General features: G+C 31.9%; 1 protein-coding gene and 1 long non-coding RNA gene across 3 annotated transcripts in view; both read left to right on the top strand.

Annotated features, from left to right (window-relative positions):
* The window catches only part of LOC132742087 (E3 ubiquitin-protein ligase rnf213-alpha-like), a 55687-nt gene that overhangs the window by 10601 nt on the left and 23548 nt on the right, over positions 1-21538 (top strand). For both annotated transcript variants that reach the window (XM_060730392.1, XM_060730382.1), the window contains exons 8-20: positions 80-238; positions 3445-3612; positions 4266-4512; positions 4757-4984; positions 5290-5476; positions 5672-5808; positions 6300-6374; positions 6562-6668; positions 7444-7588; positions 8676-8874; positions 9133-9370; positions 9492-9638; positions 10373-10478. In XM_060730392.1, coding sequence (XP_060586375.1) covers positions 80-238; positions 3445-3612; positions 4266-4512; positions 4757-4984; positions 5290-5476; positions 5672-5808; positions 6300-6374; positions 6562-6668; positions 7444-7588; positions 8676-8874; positions 9133-9370; positions 9492-9638; positions 10373-10478 — 2143 coding nt within the window. The remainder of the gene's footprint in view (positions 1-79; positions 239-3444; positions 3613-4265; positions 4513-4756; positions 4985-5289; positions 5477-5671; positions 5809-6299; positions 6375-6561; positions 6669-7443; positions 7589-8675; positions 8875-9132; positions 9371-9491; positions 9639-10372; positions 10479-21538) is intronic.
* LOC132742080 (uncharacterized) lies at positions 16765-18304 on the top strand. The gene is made up of 3 exons (XR_009627390.1): positions 16765-16989; positions 17486-17587; positions 17872-18304. It is a non-coding gene; the product is annotated as an uncharacterized LOC132742080 (long non-coding RNA).

Genomic DNA, 21538 nt, shown 5'->3' on the forward strand with positions numbered 1-21538 from the left:
CTAACAGACATTCTTGCGAAGCATGTGTTATTGTTTGGATAAGACATTTAGTGTTCAGAAACTATAGTTTTAATTTTAGGAGATGTCAGATATTCTGAAGTTGACAGTGCCAGAACAAGAAGGAAAAAGGGAGTTGAAAAATTATACCTTCTCTCAATTGCAAGATTTACAGAGTCGACTTATGTTGGTATCAGACAAGGCTGAGAAAGGTTCAGATAGTGTTGACAGATTTACCATGGCAAGTATAATTTTAGAAACGTTTTATGTGAACATGATGATAAGGATAATATGTATCATTTGTGTGTGAAGAAAATGTCTCAGTGCTTTGAAATATTTGTTACAGTTAACAGTCCTGTATACAAAACGAACACAAATGAATAGAACTTAAGCAAGTACAATGTATTGTTGTATCCTAGGTTAAAGTTAAAACCTAATCTTGACCTTGTTCTCAGTTGTTTTAAGCACATTTTGGCACAAAGTGAACTTATGAGATGGCTGTGTGTTTCCGCCCATTCTCCGTCGTTGTCGAGAATTTCTTTAAACAACTTCGCCTTCTAAATCACTTTATGGATTTTGACCAAGGAAATGAATAATTCTTAGATGGTCCTCTACAAAAAGTTATATAAATGGTTCCAGTCTGATACCTTAGTAGGTCACATGAGCAAAATAAAATTCTGAAATTGCAGTTTACAGAAATTGAGCATATAGCAATACACAGTATATAGTCTGTTATGTCAAATATACTGAACATTAAATATGTAACTAGACGAATTCAAATGTAAAGGAAAATGTATCACTGTCGAAGTTTTCTTTGTTTGATATTTCAAATATTAACAGACATACAATGAAACAATTTTTGTTGTTGTTGTTTTTTTTTTGTTTTACTTTTATTTCAACTTTCAACAAAATATTTGTACTTTGGTATTATTTTACTACGTTGACAATTTCTGGAAAATAGTATAATACATGTACCTTTAATAAAACAGGTCGTCTGAGAAAATATGCAATTCAGTACTTGATAGATCTAGCCATCTGAAAAGACCAACCAGAATTGAATGACTCAATACTAATATTCCATTGTAATTTGAAAATGCAATCTACACTACAAGTATAGATATTTTATTTTGAAAACTAATGATACAATATTTGAAATTACCACCTGCTTTGATTACTACCTTAGGTTTTATTGACTGGTAATTGTTTTACCTCCTTTGTTAAATTTTAAATTTTCCCTTGAAAATTTAGATGGTCATGCCCCTGCCAGGCCCTGCTGTATTGACCTAGTTAACTCAGTTGCTATCCAGTATAAGAGATTACTATGTATATTACACCTGTCACACATTTGTGTGTTCGACTGTCACACATTTTGTGAAGGTACCATATTAAGCAGTGTGTTCTGTATACATGTAAATTGTGTAATTGTATACAAGAGTGGAATCAAAAGAGCATTGAACAGCAATTGGATTTTGTCATATAGCCAATTAGAAAGCTTATATATTTTTCTGATAAACAGCAACAGCAAAACAAAATATAAAAAAAACAGGACAGTGCATAATTTTTAAATAATTAAGCACAAAGTTTAGAAAATATGGCCATTTATTTAAGATAAAAGAAAATGAGATAAAAGAAATAATCATTTTTATGAAGAAAACACAGGCATAAAATATTTACAAGAATCGGAAAAAGACCGATAAAGTTTAAGCAATTTTTCCGCAAAAAATTAACCATTCGATTTGTATTTTTCAGCACTTTTTATTTATGTTAACAGTATTGCTCTTCTTGTATTATATATATTGCTATTTTGTGTAAAAAATATATGGATACAGTCGGTTGCTTACTTGCGGACGGTGATCCATTTTAACGTGATTAATGCATGCATATTATTTTGAAACAAATATTCAACCTTTTTTTATTATTTTTTTTCGCTCCTATACAAAACAAAAAATAAATTAGTAAGCTTCATTTCAAATTTATTTTGGTTAAATAGGTCCACTTTAAAGACCAAAACTTCATATTTGTAAAACATTCGCTTAGGTTCCATTTTCCTGCACATATAGGTAGGCAGCGTTTAGTGGAAGTACAGTTTCACACGGTGTGTTAAAGAATCATCCGATCGGCAATTATTTTATCAAATATCTTCAAAAGGGAGCTATTGGAACTCCACTACTATAGACTTAATGTTGATTGAATATATTAAGAACAATTCTGTCTAAGTTTGTCTTGGATACGGAGAATTTTCTCTCGCGAAATGTTAGCGTTTCTGCCAAATGTGAAATGCCGGTCTTTGGCGTAAAATTTTGGATAAACATCAATGAAAACCGTGTGTGTATTTAAATATATAATATTTTTGGGGGGCGGGTAAGGGGTTCAAATTATTTTTCTCTTCTACTTCACAAATCTAAAACTTCTTTTTAACAGAATCGATGTATAATGATCGCAAACAAATCTCGGTAGCCCTTTAAAAAATAATGAAAACGAGGCCATTTTCATGGGTCGGCCGGAGCACTACAAAAAATGTTTTAAGAATGGCATGTACAGTAAATACATTCAAGTCTTCTTTTGTGAGACTACAATGCCATTAGCTTAGATATTTAGCGCGTAGCATTGCCTAGCAGACCTCTTCAAAAGCTACTGAAGTCATCCCCTTTGGTAACAAAATTGCCACACCTTATGGTGACTTCTTTTTTAGACTTGTAAAGTAGATATGTATCTAATCTTTTTTGAAAAATTGATTGTAAGATGTTAGATTTTTTTTCACAAATCATCACAATGTGGTCTTCAATATCTATAAATCAGGTCTCGCGGGTGAAAAATTGTGAAAAATTGACCCCGCTATGTTGTCCAGTAGTTTATATAAACTAAATAGAAAAATACTTCGAGTCTTTTATTGTAAAACTGAAATGTATACAGCTTAGATATTTAACATGCAGCATTATACCGTGGACCTCTACAAAAGTTATACAAGTCATACCCCTTTGGTAAAAGATGGCCCTGTCTAGGATGTCACATACTTTACTTAGACTTGTAGTAAAAATGTTGCATAAATAACAATGCCAAGATTCAGATATCTTGCTTGTAAAATCACGTATGGTCTTTTACAAAAAATATAAATCATGCCTTGCAGGTGAAAATTTGCAAAGACCAGAGGTCACATAGCATATGTACACTTGTATGCGAAAATACATTTCAGTCTTCCTGCGAGAAATTACAATGACAATACTTAAGATTAGTTGCATGTAACACTGCCAAATTGCATTGGGGTCACTTATTTTGTAATTTAGCAGCCTTGAAAAACATGACGAAGCCAGTGTGACCTCATTACTGGTTTTAACCTTTTCAAGGAAAGTTCAGGTGAGCGATCTAGGACCATCAATGCCCATTTTTTACCAAATAACTTATAGTCATAAATCAGTTATCATTAAATTATGATAATTTGTCTTTTAGATATTTGACAGTATAACTAGAGTAAGTAGTGTGTACATGAAACTTTGTTCATCTGGGTGTGTGCTGTTTAAAGACTGGACAGCAAGATTCCTGTGTTATCCTAAACCTGATCGTCCAGTTTGTGCCATACTAGAGTTTGGCCAAGGTGATAGTGTACCTCAGCTGAAGGTAAGCCTTAAAACATAATACTCTATTATGAGCCTGTTTAATTTTTATCGAATAAACGTTTATAAACTCATTATTTCAGTGCAATGTTTAGTGTTATCTTTAACAGTTTTAAAACAGTCAAAAACATTTTATTTTGAGCTAGATTTATTATTTAAATTAACCTGCCTTGCAAAGGTCATATGATGACTTTAGAGCTTTACTTTTGGCAAAAGAAATTGCTAGCGCTTCCCATGAATTATTTAAGACAGAAGTTGGCACTTTAATGAATCCAACATACCTTCAGGAACTTAGCTTAAGAGGTTTTATGTATGAAATATTTCTAAGTATGTTGTAGAAATCTAACCCATAGCAATGATGTTTAAGTGGTCTGAAGCTTGGTCTTGCAGGCTTCTTTTCACACCTGTATTTACATAATCACAAAATTGTTCTCAGAAGCCTTTAAGTATAACTATTATAATAAAAGTTTTTTGATGGTTATGTATATATATTTGTACAATAAGGAAGACAATCTTACAGCCATAGCAACCAGTGACTTTCCATAGCAACCAGTGACTTTCCATAGCAACCAGTGACCTCTATAGCAACCATTTACTTTCCATAGCAACAATCGACTTACAAGTTGTGTGCGTAATTAATATATTGTTTTACTAAAGGGAAGACGATCTGAGAAGGAGGACTTGAAGGATATAATTCCTGAACTAGCCAAGGTTATGGAATGTTGTCTTGATGAATGGCTGGATCATATTAAGGAGAAACGAAAGACTTATCTTCACTTGAACTACTACACTGTAGACCAACTTGTTATCCTTCAGAGAGAACTGGTTAAAATGGGAATAGAATCAGAGCCGTCACATCTGGTGTACCCTTTGTTGTCTGCTGTAAAAGAAAATTGTACTCCAGGTATTGTCTTATACTGAAATATTTACTATCTCAAAGTAATCAAAGAAATCTCAGTCACTATCCATCTATTATTATTATTATTATTATTATTATTCAATTAGGGGTGTTTCCTTTGTTTGTTAATGCAACTTTCCTTAGTTATAGTTACTGTTAACATTTCTGACATTTTTTTGCCAAAGTCATTTATAACGCAACTTAGAGAAAAAATAAAGATATTTACGTATCAACTTTATTCTATTTCTAGATGACCTTATAGAGGCTATGGCTGCTGCTAAAGAAGAGATAGATGGTGATGTAGATATGGAAGCTGTAGGTGGAAATGCTGATGATGATGAGGGAGAGGACATGCCAACTGATGCCACTGAAGACGAGAAGAGACAAAATTTTATACAGGAACTTGTTATAGCAGGTTTTGATGAAGCCCTTGCACTGAGGGCGCTGCAGTTTATAAGTCCAGATGATGTTACTGCTGGTAATAATTTTACCAAATCTTAATCAAATCAATATTAAAAATGAAAATTATAATAATATAATTTACTACATTAAGAAGAATTGCAATTACATTGACATACAAAATGTATTTGACATTGTATGGAATTTTTCTTAAATTTCGGTCAAAACATATATAAAGATCTTAAATGACTGATAAAGTTATAGAATATTACGTTTAGATTTGTTTTGTTAAATAAATGCTATGTTTCTTACGTGTCATCTTAACATTTTATAAACTTAATGATTACATACTGATAATTGGCTAAATTTATCTCCAAACTTCAGGTATAGTATGGTGTATGGATCATGATGAGGATTTATATATGTCTGATTATGTGGAACAACCGCAAGTTGATAATCAACCAATGAGAGAGCAGGTTACACCGAGACCTATTTTCACTGGCTGGAGCCAATCACAAACTGACATACAAACTATGATTCTAACAAACATATCTGGACTGAGGAAGCAGACGTATGTAGCTCTTTTTAATACCTTCTGATAAGTCAACTTGAAAAAGTATTAACATAACATTGATTCTAATTGAATAATATGTACTATTACAATAATGATGGTGATTGAGAGAATTTAAGTTTTTGCATGCATTAGCAACTTTAAATAAACATGTGATTTTGACTAAATTTATAAAAATCAAGGTTTATATTACAGTGATGTTGGATCGGCTCCTCTGATCAGTGATCTTACAGCGTTATGGAAACAGTTTCTGGATTCTATATCTTCCAATATACGAGACTATCTAAGTCTGGAGCATCTTGGCCTTATACTGAAATATCTTGCTAGAAAAGGTATGATAACTATGAAAATATACGAAATGTGATCTGAAATACAGAGTGAAATTGTTATGTTATTAAGTAGATATATTTACAATTTCTTCTGAAATGTATTTTTCATGCTTTTTTTTTTAAATGAAGTATATGCATGCAGTTACCAGCATTTATCACAAAGCATTTTATCTATTTTAGTTGTTGTTCTTTAACTACATTTGTAGGTATAGAGATTTATGAGCAACTTCAATTATTTTGTCCATATAATCTTGTTGTAAGAAAACCAATGGAATTAATGATTTTGATAGAGGGAATGTGGAGTAAGGATTAGGGTATTTGTCTTTCAATCCAGGGATCATTGATCAAACCCAAGTTGGGTCACTGATTTCTTTCATCTAAGAAACAAATACTGCTTATTTCTAGGGAGCAAACTAACGTGTTTACCTACAGCTTTCTTCATAAGCCAAAACTCATAATTTGTAAAGTTTTCTTTTTATGATTACTTTTATTAGATATAAAAGAAGTATCCAGATTACTACCACTAGGATTCAAAGAAGGTCAACCCAACCTGATTATATGTCCCTCAGGTAAGCTTGATTGTTCTAAACTTGAATATCAACACAAAATAACAAAGCTAAGCCAAACCCACAGAATATGACTGTATTATGTATTGTTTCATTTATGGATTGAAACAAATGTGTATCTAATCTTCACCCTCCTAACTTATTGGATCCCAACCAAAAAATAACAATGTTGAAATATTTTATATTGTAGGAGATGTATTGATGACCACACTATCTATATATATGATGGACAGAGATCAACCTCTACCTATGTCAGATGAAATACTCTTGTGTACACCTAACACAACCAAAGATGAAGTAAGAAGTTAACAGAATTATATTACAACAAATTTAAAACACATTTTAGTTCACCTGAACATTTGTTTGTTAACACTCTAGTGGTCACATTTTTGCCTCAATCATCATCAAACTTTGTCAGGATGCTTGTCTAGGTAATTGCTCGCATGAGTTTAAACATTGTCCATCTTGGATGACAAACTAGGTCACAGGAGCTAAAAATAGAAAAATCTTGTTAACACTTTAGTGGATACTGTTTTGATTCAAATAGCCTGGAAATTTGTCTGAAAGTGTTTTTTTTGCATGATTTCTAGGTCAAGTTTGAATATGGGTCACCTGGGGTCAAAAAGTAGGTCACACTGCCCAGATTTGGATTAACCTTGTTGACTGTTTAGTGGGCACAATTTTGACTCAATTGTCATCAAACATGGTCATGATGCATGCCTCAGTTATTTGCTTTGATGAGTTTGATTGGTCAGGTGAGCGATCTAGGGCCATCTTGGCCGTCTTGTTGATATATTATCTTAAATTTGTTATTTTATTACTCAAGAAGTTTAAGCAAACTTGTCAGTGATTTGATTGAAGACATTGTAAAGTCTCTTTTAGTACTGGTCTAATCATCATCTGAGGACAGGAAGTTTAACATGCTCCTGCATATATTATTTTGTGTACATGTATATGTGAAAGAATTGAAAAAAGAACTCAGGGACATTTGTTCTTCAAACATTAGATTTTTTTTTGAAAGTTTTATTTCTCCCAGATGTTGTGTAATTTGTTATGATTTTTTTTTCTTTAGGTTGATATATTTTGGAGGAGAGCAATATTTGATGGAGGAAGAAAGATTCACTGTCTGGTAAATGCTGACATGTTAGATTATGATGTCAGTGAAGCTGCAGAGAGATGTCTAGAGGAATATCTTCTGGAAGTTTATCACAATAAAGGTATTTAGATACCTGAACTTATGAAAATACTGTCGAGACTGGCATGTGCGTTTTAAAGGGATCCTAAAATTGTCACATATGACGAGGAGTCTCTTTAAACAATTCAAAGAAAAATGCTAGATTTTTTATCATTCTGATATACAGTTGTGAATTACTTATATTGCTGTATCAAATGTAATTCAACAAGTTCTAAATATTGTATGCTTAAATCTATGTGTGATTGTATGTTCAGATATTAGAGATTAAAATTGTACTTTTTATTATTCTTAAATATTAAAATACGGACAATTGATGCTTTTAAGATTATAACCTGTGAATTTCATGGAAGTTCTTCCAGCACATTTCACATGGGCAATGCATTATTAGGTGAGAGAGCTTTTCTGCACTCGGTTATCAGACTTTTCACCTAGAATTCATACATAGCAAGATAAAATATCGTAAAGAAATAACTGCAGTTTGCTCTTTTCAATGGCATGTTTGACAGGTACATTACACCTGTCACTTCTTTTTAGCAATTTAAAACTAGCTTGCTTAAAACTAGCTTGCGCCATGTAGTTAACTGGTCTCAGTTAGACAGGAGCCCAATTTATTCAGCTATTTTATTGTAGTTATGATAATTACCTTATAATTAAATTGCCAATTTAGATTACAAACCTCAAGCTCACGTCAAGCTTTATAAAAATTTGATCCCATCTTTTATTTTCAAAGCATATGACATAAACGTAAAAGTTGCAAAATAATAAACATTCATTTGCAATGTCATTTATTTATTGTTTATTTTTTAATAAATAATAATTCTGTATTTTTAATTGTGTATTTTTGTTTTAATGGGCGACTAAATGAATAAATTATGCACCTATTTTTCTGCTAGTTATTTTTGCTAAAAAGATAATCTATTTAGGAATTTTAAAAAGTTAAGTACTGTAATTAACTAAAAGAGTATTGTGTATCTCAAAGTTTGATAAATTTACAACTTTAAAACGAAAGAATATATAATGTGTGAATTAGGCACCACATTCCAGATGCCAAAATAAGCAGGCTGGCAGTATCGTTCAGATTGAAAATATTGTATATAAAATTATTTCAGACTTGAATTACCGTCTTCTTGTTATCTGTGGTTCTGACAATGAGCATAAATCCACAATGGCCTCTTCCCTGGACAAATTCAAGAGACAACCATTGTTGGGAAATATATCTTATCTACGGGAATACCTATCAAACAAACTTACTGTCTCACAGCTAACTATATCTGGAGCAAGACCTGCAGCTAGTGTTGATCATCAAAGGTCAGATAATTAGTAAAAATTTATCATAACTTAGCAATGTATAGATACATGTTACTTGTATATACCCAAAATGTAATAAAATTGCATATTCTGAGATATAAATTGATATGAATGTTGAATTGATAATGGTCAGACCTGCGTTCAGTGAAGTTAGAATTAGTGTATTTCAGTGCTACTATGTTTCTTGTAAACATAATGATGATATTTTATTATTGAGAAATAAAATACTCGTATACAGGTTTATCATACTAATTGTAGGCATTCTGTTTGTGTCATTAAATCATGGAGAGCAGGAGTTGGGAAAACCTTATATAAAAACAGGAGAGAGACCGATGTATCTCGACTTAACAAAGGGTCAGTTAATACCGAGACAGTGTCTATACCACTACAAGAGAAAACAATAAATCTTCATTATGTGATAAAGAGACTTCTAGAACACACAGCAAAACCAGGGGAGATCACTGCCAGACTGTTCCATATTGATGTAGCTCATGAGGTAGTTATATTAATACGATTCACATCCTTACGACTCATATTATTATTTATAAAAATATTGTACATTTTGTAAGTAGGACAGATACATTTTTAAGATGATAAATTGTTCAATTATCTTTCAGGTGGAAAATGGAGTTGACTATTTACTGTTCAACCTTCTGCTTCTTGGTTGTTTGACAGACAAGACAGGTTTTGTTTGGAGGAAATCTGCTACCGATATGTATCTCATTGAGACCACGCCTTTAATGATGCAGACTGCTAATAGGAAGGTAACCATTTACAACTTGTAATGATCTTGTCATAAAGAAACAGAATGGCAACTCAACTTAGCAAACTATGATTTTACACTTTTGCACACAATTGTATCTTATTTTATGATACGTTCATTTGTTGTTGCTGTTTTATATTAGTTAGATTTAAACATATTTTCAGCTTAAAATACGCGAGGTAGGATGAAACTTTTTCTATCAGTGTAAAACGAACTTAGTCTTTGACTTAGGCATGCGTATGGTTTATTCAGATAGACGTAACTTAAATGCCTGGTTAAAAAGGACAGTTAATGCGAAATGGACTGGCAAATTTTCAACTTTAATATACTTCTACTTGGACAAAACGTAGTGAAAATTTTTTAATTAATTTTGTATTTTGTACACTTCCCCTCAATCAAATTTAAAAATGCATTGTTCACTTTAAAAAATAATAAGCATTACTCTCTGTTTTCCTTAGAACTTATATTATAGGAGTGATGTATTTAGAAAACTCATAGTTATATAATATAAGAAAACTCAGTAGCTTAGTGTTTATTCAATTTAATTCTACATATTGAATATTGGCAATAACTCGTGATAATAGCATTATATATCATGTAATGCATATAAGCCATGTGCATCAATATATACATAAGTGACTAGAAATATATGATCAGTATTTATTGTTTAACAATAAGTCTGTAAATGTTTGCTGCTGGTTAGTATTGTGAAAAACTGTTGTTTGTAATATAAAGGGAGATAACTTGCAGTATGTACACCCAATGTTGAATATTCTACCAGATCTTACATGTCGATCACCTCAGGAAAGCTTACAAATTTATTCTGGGGAACAGTTTAAAGGTATACGTTAATGAAGTATTTTTGCTTAATTTTTGAATATAGTATAATTTATGTCTAAACAAATATTTATAGAAGATTCTAAGGAATATTATTATAAATATACATTTCAATGGCATATTAAACGTTGCAATATTCATTAAACTAAATTTTTGTTCTATATCCAATATTCATATTGTATAACTCTAATTTTATATTCTATACCATAATATTTATTCAATCCTGCTGAATATGTGTTCATCATAAGAAATATTTGTGTGCGATAATATTCTATATGTATATTCAATATTTGAATATATATATTGTATAATCAAAATATTTATTGTATACATGTAGATCAATTGAAAAATGTTTATTCGATAATTTAAATCATGGAATAGAACACTTAGCATACTAAGCCCCGTCTTAGTCTGGTTCCCGTCGTACTATAAAATCTATTGAACGGAGAGAAAAGGGCAGGTAATCCAGACTAAGCCCCGTCTATAAAATAAGCACGAATGTTTGATAAAGCGTTAGGTACCATCCTGATAAAACTACACTATAGTGCAGTGGAAATGATCAGCGTCCCTAAGAATGTCACTTGTAAATAGTGCATATGCTTAATCCTCCTTATAAATGTTTAGGTATATGTAATATTGGAAATAGATTTTAAAGTATTCAGGACATGCAATCGTATAAATAAAAGATATAGAATAAATGTAGGTTTAATAATAAATTTATTGAACTTGTTGAATAAAACAATATTATGCGAGCCTCTGTTGACCGCTAACATTAGCGTAATATCGTTTTTATTTGTTTGGGTCGTCAGACCAAACAAATAATGGTAGCGAAATTTCAGACTCTAATGCTGTTAATTGCAAATGCCGAAAATAGTCCGCTTTTTTGAAGCGGATACTTCCCTTTATATGTAAACTAATGCCGAAAAATTCAGGGGAGATCACTGCATAAAGATGGTCAAAAGACAGGCGCATTAATTTTCAAGCAAAATAATTCCCGAATGGTCGAAGATTTCTAATATTGTTTTATTCTTTATAGATATGCATGCTTATAGTAAGCTCCATGATTATTTACATCTGTGTTAAACAACAGTAAGCGTCGTTACAAACCCTAATTTAGAATGATATGGTTTTGGGTTATGAATAGTTTAAATGTGAACTACAGATAGAATTCTTAAAAACTGATAATTTGTACAATTTTGTGAATTCGATTTTATTACCAGCATGTACTAGTTTCACCTTTTTATTTATTAGTACCTTAGGAATAACATAGCAGACTTCGTTTCCTAATCACTTAGATACATAGAACTAATATTCAATCAAGATAGAAAATACATCATTTTTCTTCTTATTGTAACTTGATTGTGTTCAATACATATTTCAAGCTATTTATTACTCGATTTTAAAACCGGGACCAAATATAGAGCAGGTACATCAATATCAAATCAACGTTGTTAGGGCTTTTTTTATCGTAAGTAAATTTTTATCTTATGATAAATTTTTAACTTAGAGTAGCTTTGTGAAAATGATCTAAGATTTCACTTACGATTATCGTAAGTCAACAACTTGAGATAAATCGTAAGATTTTTTTGTGAAAATGTCCGCAGCTCTTTACACATTTACGTAGGCTAATACGTGTTTCTTGCGGCTGATCCACTGCCTATATATATCTGTACAAGTCGGTATCATATGTTACTGTTATAGACTGTATGATTATAAATGAGCTATTGTAATGACGCAAACTTCCTTTCTTTTCTTCTGTTATTTGATAGCACATGTAATTAACTATTATATGTCTTATATTAATATAATTTTGATGCATGATAATGTATCATACATACGAGAAAATAAAAGAATAATACAACTAAGAACAAAATTGTCATTATTTAAAAAATATAACGCATAACCAATTTTGGACAGGACTGTTAAATTGTAAAAACAATCACGATTAGACTAGTACGAAGAATAATAAAATGATTTATACAATAGTAAAACAAGAACATAATACTCACACTGGCAAAAGCTTTCGCAGAAGCGGTGGGTCCATCGAAGCCGCGGTGGAAATTTCGTCGCAGAACCTGTGGATAAAATATTGCTGTTTGGTTGGAGCCCACATATGTACTTTTCCAACTTATTACGCGCACACTGTGCAATTCATTGCCATTTGTGCTATCACTTCTGTACAGTTTGACGAGGGGACGTCACCTTTGCCTAATTATAGTTAAAACACATACACGTATGTGCAAAACGACCCCTAAATACACCAACATTACATGGTATGTATGATAAATGCACATAACAACCATATTTTGGAGCTTTTTAAAATTGTTATTGCCTTTTTTATGGAACAATTGACAAAAATTGTTTACAACGCAGACGGCGGTCGATTTGATTGCAACGCAGTGCGTTTGTCCCGACACAATAATTGTCCATTATGAGGGTTTACTTGAGATAACTCATTTTTTTATAGCATACAACACTTTTCTTACTTTGACCTCTAAGACACGTGTTTAATTAAAATAATATGATTATTTATGCTAATAGATGTTTGAGTTGCGCTTCTATTTTCCTTCCATTGTAATTTCTTTGGTAGAATAGTTTACGTTCAACCTGGAACTTAAAAAGACCTTGAGTTCGAGGTTTAACAACAAACATAAAAGAAATTCTTGTAAAGATTAACAGAACCTGCTTCTTAAATATGAAAAACTATCTCAGTTTTGAATGTCACTGTGGTATACAGTGTAACTTCTGAAAACCGAACACCCATGGGTCTTGTCAAAAAGTTCGGATTTCAGAGGTTTCCGGAATTCAGAGGTTTCGGATAATGTGGACAAGACTAAGCCATTACATGTCACTAAATGTCAAGGAAAATGTGGCCACTACTATTATATCATATATAATAGTCTTTTAATCAAGATAAAGATGTGAAGGAAAGAAAACATTGATATTTAACACTTAATTTAACTTGCATATTGTCCGATGCTAGTTAATTAATTAGTACATCAAATGCAATAAAATCCCTAAAGACTTTTGATGCACACATTGTCCCAATTAATTGTCATTTAATCCGCTAATAAACACTTCAAATTAACTGACCGCCGTAAATTACTTTAATTGACCGCATCACTTCAAACATGCCATTTCTCAGTTTGTGATTTTAACGCGTGTCCAATTACACGATCACCGCTAATTAGTAAACAATTGACAGGGAGATTAAATCTTCCTGCAGGGTAAACATTCTCGATTTACAATGTATTTCACACCTTTAGATATTTCCGGATTTTGGAGGTAAAATTGCATTGATTTGACTCTAATTTTACGAAAATATCGTCCGGAATTCAGAATTTAGAAGTTCCGGAATTCAGAAGTATTATATTAATAGAAAATAGAAGGGGAAAAATCGGGACCGAAAAAATTGTTCGGTTTTTAGAAGTTTCCGGATTTCAGAAGTTCCGGAATTCGGAAGTTACACTGTATTACCATACTGAAAACACCAATTCATACTTGTATCATAGTTTGGGGACCTTTCTGTTGAAAATGTGTCAGAGTTCAATCGTATACGTATACGGTCATAGTGTGTTGTCTTGAGTGCAGTTTTAGTTACCCGCACTTGAAAGCATGTCCATTGATTGGTGCACAGTGAAAGGGATAACAATAGAAATGTCTTATTTAGTACGCTCCGCCCGCAGGCACTAAAATACACTCTCGCTACTTCAGACAAGAAAGTGATCGATAGAAGAATATTCGACCGGTGCACGGGAGAGTACATATTTAGATGCTCGTTCATCGGTTATTTTTTTGGGGGGTGGGGGGTGGGGGGGTTTCATATTGCGTCCACAGGGAACGTGTTTTAATCTTTGCCTACGATAGAAAAAAGTTTCATATTGCGACAACAGGGAACGTGTTTTTATTTTTGCCTATGATACAAGAGAGCTTTTGTAGACCAATAGCCACTTACAGTCTTACATTTGGTTGAAAAGAAACATAATTTGAGAAATAGGAAAACAATTTTTTAAGTTTCAATGTTTAACTCAGACTGTGCAGTACATGGTCGCTTAGGGTTCAGTACTTCAGTACTGAATTATTGAACACGTTTGATAAAATATTACTACTTTATTTAACCAACGATAAATGATTTAAGTAATCAGGGCTGGGAATCAAAACTGCAATGTAAACTTTCAAATTAAATGTTATATTGGACATGCCACAATGTATTCTAAATAGAACATTGCTATACACCGCAAATGATCTGGGGTTTTTACTTAGCCCGTGATTATTCCATAAAATAGAAATATATTGCCAAAACTATTCCTGTTGAAAAGACCGCCAAAAATACAACTGCGTCGTATCATATTTTATTTTCAACTGCGTCGTAATTTCGTAAAAATCATTATTTTCTTGGAAAATAAACATCTCTTCTTAATGAAAGTTTAGTAAATGATGCAAAATTATGTTTTGAAGTTTATGGTGAACTCTGAAAACGAGTATATAATTGATTTGAAGGAAAAAAGATAGATAAAGCAATATGAACTGCGTCGTATCCACACATTTTCATAAAAATTCTGCTCCGCTTCGTGTTGCAAGTTCGCTATAATTTTTGTTTTACAAAATAGTTGTGCAAGCAACATATACCGAACGAAGTGGAAAATGTGTAGCGTGTTAATACATATATCTGGTTTTCAGTCATTTCCAACAAAAGGAGTTATAAACAAAAACATACATTTTTCGTTCCAAGATGGCAGCATTTGTTTACATTTTGTAGGATACGACGCAGTTTTGATTCCCAGCCCTGGTAATAGAAAATATACGTTTATCACATTTCCAAAATAATTAGAGTTTACAGTCAAAACTTAAAAGAAATAACTGTAACATTTTAGGACCTCTTTGGAGTCAGATTTAAAATTTTTCTAAACTTTGCATTAGAGAAAACCATTCACCGATCTTTTTTTCAAGTTTATCACATGAAAAGTAAATAAGATCCTTTTTTCTTATTTTTATTAGCTAACCTTCTCTGTATTTGTAACTAGTAAAGAACAGAATATTAAGTTTTTCTTCTTTTGCTTAAAGTGTGGCATTCATCGAAGAAAATGGTATGTAATTTCAAAAATGGTATATCTTTAAAGACTTCAAATTACCTCTCATGAAAAATGTAACAGAAATATTTCATGGACTTTTTTGGTTGAAAATATGGAAAAATATACTGGAAAACATTACAAAAGGAAAAAAAAAGATTTTTTCAGACGTATGTATAAGGTATCTGCCCCTGAGATTATCCCAAATAACTAAACATAAATTAAATTCATGTGCAGAAAATGAGATCGGTGACTCCTAAGTTGTTTGGGTTGAAATGTTTATCATATTCTATCATCATGCCACGTTTTAAGAATATATGCCGAACATCTTTAATTTTGCCTATATGTCTTTATAATACTGCTTGTTTGTTACGTCGATTTCCATTGGATAATCATGCAGTATAATAATAGAAGTTATAAAGATTTTTGACAGGTTATGTGACCGTTTTTTGACAGGTTATATGGCCGTTTGTTGCCGAACTGATAAGCTAAAGTTTTGTTGCAATCGATTATATTTGACCATATAACCCGTAAAAATCTTCATAACAAATTTATAATACAGCAAGCATTTTTTTTTATTGAAAAACAAATGATTTCTTCATAAATTGACAGCATCCGTTATATAAAGCTATATAACTATATGCAGTATAATACAGATTGTTACAGGGTTATCTACCGTTTACACCGATGCTAGAAAAATCCGTCTAACACCCCCATGTAAGACAAGTCGCTCGCTTTAAATAACGTCATTGCCGCGCGCCATTTATGAATGAATTGCGTTCTTAGGAAGATGTCATTTTACCATTATGAATGAAGTGGTAATTTCATACGCTACTATAAGGAAAAAGCGCGTTATGAGAATATCAGTTTTTGCGACATCTGTTCTGAAAATGATTGATATGTAATATGCAAGAAAAAGAATCAAACACCGGCTGTTGGTACAGCCGGGAATGTCTTGCTCTTGGCCCCCAGCAAACACCTGACGTTGTTTCAACGTTGGATCAAAGTTGGATTTATGTCATGACGTCAAAATCCTAAATACAACGTTGAAACAACGTTGTATTTGCGACATCGTATCAACGTGTTGAAATTACGTCGATAGGACGTCGGATTTCAGTGTAATCCAACAAAGTAGTCTTGATTGAGTTACTTCCCTCTGTTCTGATTTATAAACCCGATAGGTGGCTCTAATTTCAGGTCAAGATAATCATTCGAACTTTGTTATTCATTTTTTTTTCACATCCATTACATTTTTTAAAAAAAATTGTTGTTATACTAGACCATAAAAAGGAACAATATTAGTATTTCAATTAAATAAATTGAAAAAAATAATGGAAACTTGATGAATTTCAAAACGAGGCTACAACAACAATTTGTTTTCAAATTCAAACAAAGACAAAGGAAGGACATTATGCACATCATAGAAGACAACTCGCATAGTGAAAAGTAAGTGATATTTTTGAAGGTAGATTAGTATTAAACTTACTGCATGCATAGTATAATAACTGAAAAATTATTAGTTACATTAGGAATATAATTATATTTTCATGATATTCAAGTATCTCAGTTCTAAACCAGTTAATGATGTAGTCTGATTCGCCCTCATTTAACTCGTACTTTGGGATTCAATTGATATATAAATTGTTTGAAATTCTGTCAAACTTTTTGTTTTATTTGTGTTGTCATTTTAAGCCAAGATCCCTACATGACCTTAATCTTTCTATTTCGATTTATCAGATTAATAGACTAGATAACAATAGGTATTTCACCACAACGTATTTGTTAACAAAGGAACACCTGTCAATATTTGAGATTTAATCTATTGTTATTCAAATAGATCTACATGTTAAAGGTCAAAGTAGGGATCTATCAATACATAAATATACCGGCAAAGTAAATTTATGACTTTTTGTCAATAATCATTTGGTTTTGTTTTTTATAGACTGACACTTAATTTTTGTGTGATGACAATTAGCTGCATGAAAAAACAGTCGGCAGAAAACACCATTTGGACATAAAAGAATGATAAGTGCATCAAATATAGGTATAGGTAATATATGGATTTTGATTTTGTTATTTACTGTAATTTCTGTAAAATAATTACGTGAAATGTCTTATGATTGAATTTGCACCTTTACATGAACTGTTTTGCAAATTACATATATTTGAAGTTACAGTTTTTGAGTGTTCTACATCATCAATCGACATCTGATTTTAATTTATGATATGCTAGGGTAATCTATTGGTAATAATATTTCTATTTAATATAATTTAATTGACCATTTTAGTTGTTATGTACACTTATTTATTTCTGTTTCTTTTTTGCAGTTTCAAGGAAAAAAAACAAGTTGAACCTCAAAACAAGTTTGACACAGTGTCTTCGTAGATGAAAATAATCAGGATCCAGTGGTGGACGTTTAGTATACCAAAATTATTCACATGGAGGAGTATATCTCCAAATTTAATACTTTTAAGTTAGTTTTGAAAGAATAAAGATAAAAAATTACTTACTTTCTTTAAATGTGAATATTTATTTATTGTTTTGTGTGTTACACTTAATTTTGACAGAAAGGAATATTTTCCCTCACTTGTTACCGATGAAATCAACTGCAAAAGAAAGCTTTATTTTCCATGATTTCCATTTTCTATGAGTAATTTAAAAGAAAACCTTTTTAAGCATGTTGTAAACATGAATACTTTAATTGACATATATTGTAATAGTTAATGTATACTGTAGACCTTTAAATGAAAATGATTTGTTGACTGTTGTTTGTTATAATTTTGGATTACAAAATGTGTATTATTGTATTGACTGAAAGAGGTCTGATAAATGTTGAACTTCAATTTTGAAAAGACATGTAGCTCTTATTTTTTTTAATTTTAATAGTTTATATACAATTTATAAATATCAAACTTTATTTTATTATCACTATAAATGATTAAAAGTGAGTCATTTTTGTGATGTTATACAAATGTGTTGGAAATATATATTTACTGTATATTAAGTTTTACATGAATAGATAAATCAGAAACTGTGTTATACATTTTGTTTAATTGTTTTTATGATCACTTTCTTAAAATAATAAAATCACTTTTCGAGTATAGAAAGTTTTGTATTTTCTCTTTATTTGGGAATTATTTAATGAAAACGGGTCAGATTTATGTTGGGAATTGGTTGGAATTACGTTGGAAACTAGTTGGTATTACGTAAGTAACTGGTTGGAATCATGTTGGAAACTGGTTGGATTCACGTTGGGAATAGGTTGGAAAGTAGTTGTATATACGTTGAATAGAGGTTGGATTTATGTCATTTTATGACGTTGGATTGACGTCGGACTCTGACGTCTAAAAAACTTTCATATACAACTAAATTCCAACGTCTATCCAACGTCGGACTCTAACGTCTGAGCAACGTTGAAACAACGTCATGTGTTTGCTGGGGGGTAACTGTTAAGCGGCAACTCGGCAGTGCCTCGTTACCGTAGTAAACAGTTAACCTCGAGCAAGACATTCCGGTCTGTACCGGCAGCCAGTGTAAGATCCTTATAACATATAATTATAATGTTTTAAACACTCAAAGATGTCTCTGATGTCAACGTAAGAAAAGGTATGTTCTAAATTGAAAAATGCGTTATGTCAAGTTAAACCCTCACAATAGAATTTAATGGTATCGGGACCACCGTACTGCGTTGTAATCGAATCAACTGCCGTCTGCGTTGTAATCAATTTTTGTCAATTCTTCTATAAAAAGGCAATAACAATTTTCAAAATTCAAAATTATGGTTGTTTTGGTGCAAGTATTATACATATGATGTTATACTGGTGTATTAAGGGGCTATTTTTGCACACAATAGTACGTGTTTTAACCTTAAATAGGCAAAAGTGGCGTCCCCACGTCAAACTGTACATAAGAGTTAGCAAATGGCAATGAACTGCACCCTGTGAGTGTAATAAGTTTGAAACGTACATATGTGGACTCCAGTCTCACTAGGTGTTTCCGGTAAAACATTAAAACATAAAGTAAAATTTAGTCATAAATTTACCGACAGCAGCAAACAACCATAATTTATCCACCGCTTCTGCGACAAAATCTCCACCGCCACTGCGATGAACCAACCGCTTCTGCAAAAGCTATGGCCAGTTTGATAATAATTGCATTAATATTTATCATGTTAAATTCCTTAGTAACACTGTGTATATTCAGTAACGCAAGAATGTGCAAATAATACAAAAATCGTGCAAAAGTAACGCAGAATTTTTCAATTTAGTGGCTAAAACGAGCACTGCGATAAGTAAATGGACGAATATTTTTCATTGTACACCAAAATTGAAAGAAATGAATTAGAGCATACGGTTGCTGAGACATTATACTTTAAACCTCATCAAAAATATTTCCATGAAAATGTTTATTTTTCAAGATCATATGTGAAAATGACGACCTGACCAGCATATTGATGGCTATTTTTAGTTTTGATGATATCTTTGAATACAATAACATACATTTTACTTTATGATGTTTTTATATTCGGTATACCTGAGATATTTTCCAATCTGCTCGTGTCTTATTACACTTAATTTAGCAGATAAAACGTAATTGAGACCATTTTTACGAGGTAACGCTGCATTCGTGAATGACGCACTTAAGCAACGGTGGTTATCTCATTAAAAGTAGCTAAATCCTATATTACCAGCTTCGTTCTATTGTTATACGACACTTGTAGTTTGACAAAGGTTTACAGAATATGAAAAAATAATGTTTTGTACATATTCATTTGACGAAACACAACAGTCTCCTTCAAAACGGTAATCAGGTTGTCTTTCTCGCGAATGATCTAAACAAATAAAAATATTCCTGAAAAACATTGTAATGCTGGTTAAAGTATAATATCGTAGCAGCCGTATGCGCTAATTTATTTCTTTAAATTTGATTTAGAATAAAATAGTTTGGTTCGTTTACTTACTGTGTTATTCGTTTTGGCATTAGCGTTGCACAGAATCGGCGTTACTTTTATGTTATTTGCACATTCCTGCGTTATTGGATATGCACGGTGAGTTAGAGTTGATTGCACAGTCCCGTAGCTACTGTCGAACATCGTCCACAGTCAATCGCCTGACACTTTTGAATGTCTCTCTCGGCGATTGATGTCACCAACGTCCTTGTAAATTTCTTCTTTCTGCCTGTCCCTTTTTTTCTTTTTTCAATTTCTCAATCACCCTTTCTTATTCAGTTATTTCAATAAAAATTATGCTGTGGCTACCTTAACCTTTTCCCTTTTTTCATTATTCCTTTCTATGTTTTAGACAGTTTCTCGACTTACTGTTGACACAATTTCTTATTAATTGAATTTCGTGACCATAATTTTTACGCAAGTTTTTCTTTTACAAGTGACATATTGTAATTGCAAAGATAAATCTGGTTTAAATGAAGTCATTTTTTTCTGACAACGTCAAATATGGCTCATGACGTTTCGTATTTTGAAATCTAATTGTGTCATCTTGTAAAATATACGCTTCATTAAGCGCCTATTGTCAGCTAGCACAAATTTATGCACTGCGCCGGATGAGCGTTGCCATGTTTTTTTTCAATTCGCTGTTACGTACAAGCTATATGCGTTATCAAATTAGATATGGTATAGTTTTCCGATCAATTGTGATATATAACAATAAGTGATAGTTTGATAATTCTTCAATTGACAGTCACAGTCCGGTTCTTTTTTGATCATCCCTTGTATGTCTTGAAAACTTTAAAATCTTTTTCCATTTTTAGACATACATATACGATACATATCGTATATTTATAAGGAGGACGAAGCATATGCACTATTTACAAGTGTCATTCACAGGGACACTGATCATTTCCACTACAGTCTATCAGGATGATAACGCTTTATCAGAAATCCGTGCTTACTTTATAGGCGGGGCTTGATTTGCTAAGTGTTCTATCCCATGATTCAAATTATCGGATAGGTATTTTTCAGTACTGTTTCCAACAAAT

The sequence above is a fragment of the Ruditapes philippinarum genome, unplaced genomic scaffold (assembly GCF_026571515.1).
Source record: "Ruditapes philippinarum isolate M1 unplaced genomic scaffold, ASM2657151v2 ctg3264_1_1_1_1, whole genome shotgun sequence".
NCBI classification, from domain to species: Eukaryota; Metazoa; Mollusca; class Bivalvia; order Venerida; family Veneridae; genus Ruditapes; species Ruditapes philippinarum.